Source organism: Anopheles darlingi, chromosome 3, assembly GCF_943734745.1.
Source record: "Anopheles darlingi chromosome 3, idAnoDarlMG_H_01, whole genome shotgun sequence".
Classification (NCBI taxonomy): Eukaryota; Metazoa; Arthropoda; class Insecta; order Diptera; family Culicidae; genus Anopheles; species Anopheles darlingi.
In genome coordinates, this window is record NC_064875.1 from 8,488,967 (window position 1) to 8,493,966 (window position 5,000).

A 5,000-nucleotide genomic window follows, 5' to 3' on the forward strand; every position below is an offset into this window, starting at 1 on the left:
TTTTTTTTCGCAGGGGATTGGGCAGAATTTTGGGGAGGAGAGGCGCTTAAGAATAGATCGTGATGACTTCTCGGCCACCTCCTCGCACCATCAGCACCCGCTCGAGACCTTCCGTTAGCACTTCCAAGAATTCCATATCTGAAGGTAGAGCGCAACATTGAAAGCAAGACGGGTTTGGTTAGTATATACCAAGGCGCTCCTGGTCGCTCTCTCTTTTTCTCTGCCCTGTTAATACATACAGTTACTCTCCCGCTCCAGGTACGTTTCCTTCGGTGGGCCCGGCAAGTTGAGTATGACCAGTTGAGCATCGTGCGACTTGTTGACGATTACCTCGTTCAACTTCACAGCCGTGTGCATTCGTCTGACGTTGCCCTCGTCACTGGTCAGGCCGCACGGGAAGCAGCGGAAGAGAATATGCAAAGAGAATGGAGTCATTTGTGTGCTCGCTGCCAGTCTCGTCAGCTTGCTTTAACGTAGGTGACGAAAACACTTACGGCTTGAAGGCGGACTTGACATCGTCGGAACCCTTTGATGTGTCTCCGCCAGCCTTCTTGTCCTTGGCTGGTGAGGCAGCTACATTGTTGGCCAGCTTCTCGGTATTATCTGCCTCCTTGTCCGCTTGGTCGGTGGCTTCTTTGGTGTCCTTGTCCTTCTCGGATTCAGTCTGGCGTGGGGAGACGAAGGGTGGTCGGAATTGTGTAATCAAATGTAGCGCGCTTAGGATTCTTGACTGGCGCTTCTCTTACCTCATTCTTTTCATCGCGATCAGGTTCCTCCTCTCCGTTCTCCTTGTTCTCCGATGGATCGGCAAATCGTACCTTGGACGCCGTCTTGGTGTTGTTGTCGTTGTGATGATGATGATCGACGATAGCCTGCACCTGCGTTGCGTGCAAAGAACGAAAGCGGCGCGGTATTAGAAGAACCCAAAACAGTACAGTGTGTGTGTGTGTGTGTGTGTGTGCGTGTAGAAGTCACGGATGGACAGAGTTTCGTGCTGTCATTTTGTTGGCGAACCGGGTTTTCCGGGTCACTTCACAATCAGACCCCGCGACACGGGACAATGCAATGTTCACGGTCCAGTTGACGGAATTGGCAGACAGACTGGATGGAGTGTTTTGCAGTCAACCCTGTCCGAACAAAATGTGCAGCGACAGAGACAACCATCCAAACCGTTCCCAAACTGTAGTAGGCATTGGGAGCTGAAACTAGAGGGGGGAAAAAGAGTAAAACCGAAACAGCACACGTACACTACCACACGCACGCAAACTCAAACACAACTCAACGAGCTTTGGCAGGCCAGCAAGCCGATCACGGGATCCATTGCGAGTACGCGAGAGTGATAATGAAATGGATGATATCGAAGCAATCGAAACTGCCCAAAGCGGTTCATTGTATGTGATTGGTTGTGCATGTATGATAGATGTTTGTGATACGTTGGCAACGCAATTGATTCAGCGAAAATGAATCTAATGTAGCGCTCAGATGAATGATTTTAGCGCAATAAACAATCGCATTCGATGAGTGAAAACTGAACGGTTTTTTATGCTGCCAATCAATGGATATAATGCATTATGCATTAACAACGATTTGAGTTTGGCTTCAATTCGGATGTGGAGATGACCATATTTACACGCAGGTGATGTTGGATGATCATGGATGAGTTGAATGAGACAATGAGCTAACATAAAACATGATGTTTGCTATGTTTGAAAACATATAAATACAGGCAATTGACAGTGAGAGGATGGATTGAACTTTTAATGTGCATTCCGTGCCGATTGTGCGGTTTGTTTCGCTTGCTAGTGAATGCCATTCGATGAAATGAATGATAGCATGAAGCTTTGGAAAAATCGACGCTAATGGAAGCGCAACCAGTTAAAAGAGTATAAAACACATCGAACACAACACATTTCCGACTATCTAAACAACAACGACACGCGATCCGCTGGGCACGCACAACGGATCGCACGAGAGGGAATAAAAAACACCAAAGAGGGCAACACAAAAACTAGTTTGAAAAACAGGGAGATGAAAAAGGTAGCGAGTAACAGGAGGTAGCGTAAATAAAAAAAATCAGTCACAGCAGAAAAAAAACGAAAACTCAGGTCAGTGGATCACAGCAAGATCAAACAACAACGTTGGGTGGTTCAAAGGAACGAAACGATAACAAAATCGAGCAAAATCGTTCCCCCTGCTTCTCCTCAACACTGTCATCAGTCATTACCAGCGGTGTTCGATCCTCTCCGTTAGCTGTGGGCTGGGTAAACTCGACCATATTATCCACCTTTTTTGGGTTTTTTGGTGAGGCACAAGGTACGGTGGGTAGCGGTTGTAGTGTTACAGCCGTTACGTGTTCATGAACAATTTGTTTGCATTTGTGGTCGTATGGCGAGTGTTTTGTTTTTTTTTTATATTTGGATATTTGTGTTTTTTGTGTGTTGTGCGGAGTTTATCGATTCATTTTGAGGTGGAACGCGAAATGGAAGAGTAATAGAGAGAAGAGAGAAGAGAGAGAGAGAAAAATGTTATAATTTCCGTTGACTGTACCATCACCGTGAATGCGATGTGATTTGTGTCGATGTGACGATATCGAGTGACGAAACAGCACGTACAACACACGCGCTGACGAAACACGAAAAAACTGTTTTTAATGAGACACCATGCGCCTCCATTGCTGAAGGTAAAAGACCATGCGCCTCCATCATAGCGGATCTGGTGTCAATTGGTGCGTGAATTATTTATCCATTATTAAAAAAAAAAAACCTACACAAGCATTGCTTGCGATCGCGATCGATGTAAGGTATAAAAACCCAGAGAGAAAAAAAGGAAAAATGCTAACGAAACATATTCTCATCCTCATCCACTAACTGGGTCACGTTCACCGTTTCTGAACGCTTAGTGCGGGCGCTCGGCGTTCCAGCAACATCCGTTTTGCAACATTTCTTCTGTCTACACATACAGCACCATTACCATTTCTGTAACCGATGTACCCCCGGTGGTACCGGCAGTCCCCAGAAGCAACTTCCCCGCGCATAAACAGAAAGCGGCATCCGCATGGTGTCCGCTGCTGCTACTACTTACCACGTTCTCCTTCTCCCGCTTGTTGAGACGCAGTTTTCGCAACATTTGATTCCGCTGCTCCATCATGAGCGTCCGCTCGTACGTATACGCCGAGATATCGCTATCCATCTGTGAGAATCGATTGAAAAGGGAAGAGAAACGAGAAGAAACTCAGTAAAATCAGCTTTATCGCGTACACCGCGTGCTACCGCCGGACGATGTAGGATGAATATAAATATGCTATAATATTCGCACTGGTCGCTGGCGCCCATTGCTCGTGAGGTGAGTTCGGATGGACTGCATGGGGGCCACGTTCGCGAACCACGCGAAACCGTTGCGCGAAGAGCAAGCGAAATCGAAGAAGCAGAAAACGAAACCATATAAAAATTGTTTCGCGACCGTTCGTCGGTGGGATGAAATCATATTTTATACCAACGTAACGGCCGACCGCCATTGGTTGAAGCTGGGCAAAGGTGCAAATTTACAATGTACCAAGTAGATTGCGAAAGTTCTACTCGACCACGAACCATCGGCTGGTACGCGAGGGTGGTACGTGTGGATGAGCTGTTGGCGGTCGATTCGTTGTTCGTTGTTTTACGCCGGCAGTCCGCAATATGTGTGTGTGCGCCGGGGGAAAGGTATGTTCGTTCGATCCCGCTAGCAGGCACGTAGCTCCGATCCGATTGGGATTTTATTGAGCGGCAAGCAGATGAAAATTTTCTGCAAAGATTTATGACTTTCTTGTATGCAAGGAAGGACGACGTAACTTTCCCCCCGGATTCTGACTATTTATTATGATACATTGGCACAAGGATTAATCTGTTTAATCTTGAAAACCATATCCATGCGTGCAAAATGTCGTGCAAAGGTGGGGCCCGTTTATGATTAATATCCTATGTCGACAGCCCCTACAGCCCATTGTTCCTTGGTTAGCCTGGTCATAAATAGTTTAACATAAATTTTAATTCGTTCCGACACGCCAAACACACCCCAAAGAGCGAAAGGCGAGGAAAAAGGTCACAGACACAACATTGCGGGTTTCCGTCGGAATCTTTTCGCCAAATCCGATTAATCCCGACACCGATGAACCTTTCAAGAATTCGGGCCAAAGGTTCATCCCTCGCCCTGCTCGCCCCCGTTTCTTTCTAGCTAACCATCCATTGTACAATAGAAATCGGGCCCGTCTGGTGCGTCGTCCCATAGTCGCGCCAACATAAATCGGACGCAAAACAATTCAGCAAAACAAACAAAAAAAAACCAAACGAACACAACTCCTAAAATCTGAACTTCCCGGAAAGGATGAACCGAAACGAAAGGACACAAAACAATGGCGTCGCTATGCTCTGGCTGGTTAGTATGAAAAGCGCAATATCTGGATGCCGTGGATGCTTTAGAATGGGTTGAAAATTGAAATAGAAAATGACCAAACGGACACTGACGGTTTCGCCGCACTGCTAGGGGCATTCAGAGTAAAGGGGGTTGAGCGAGACAAAACAAAGCGGAGGTACCGATACTGAGGAGACCCCTCCCCCCCCCATTGTGGTAAACATTGGAGGCCAAGGCCAAGGCAGGATGATGCGTGTGGAAACGCGAAATCGCGGCGCATTCCGGCCGAAGCGCGAAGAACGCGTGTTCGCTGGGGCGCGTCTTGTACAGCACAAACAAACGAACAAAAGACGCATAAAAAAGAGGGGGGGAAGCATGGATGGTAGCCGTAGATGTGCGCATCCCCCCGAGAGGAAGACGAAAGCGCTGGCGAAGTTTCGCACAAAAAGGGGTCAGAACATGTATCCGGACCAGCGTACCCCGTATGGATGGTGGTGCACGGGTTTAGAGTCCACACCGAGAAGAACGCGTTGAATAGCATGTACTGAGCGTGGAGGGGTGATGGGAGTGTGATGTGGGGTGCATTATAAAATAGAGACATAAAACCGTTTTAA

General features: G+C 47.3%; 1 protein-coding gene across 10 annotated transcripts in view; it reads right to left on the bottom strand.

Annotated features, from left to right (window-relative positions):
• LOC125953644 (solute carrier family 12 member 4) overlaps positions 1–5,000 on the bottom strand; it is a 114,541-nt gene that overhangs the window by 4,218 nt on the left and 105,323 nt on the right. For 8 of the 10 annotated variants that reach the window (XM_049683332.1, XM_049683333.1, XM_049683337.1 and 5 more), the window contains 6 exons: positions 3,082–3,189; positions 2,225–2,284; positions 747–878; positions 495–664; positions 240–379; positions 1–138 (listed from right to left, as the gene is read on the bottom strand). The exon at positions 1–138 is cut by the window's left edge and continues 4,218 nt beyond it. In XM_049683332.1, coding sequence (XP_049539289.1) covers positions 47–138; positions 240–379; positions 495–664; positions 747–878; positions 2,225–2,284; positions 3,082–3,189 — 702 coding nt within the window. In that variant the 3' untranslated portion in view covers positions 1–46. The remainder of the gene's footprint in view (positions 139–239; positions 380–494; positions 665–746; positions 879–2,224; positions 2,285–3,081; positions 3,190–5,000) is intronic. The other 2 variants (XM_049683338.1, XM_049683334.1) reach the window with 1 other exon arrangement.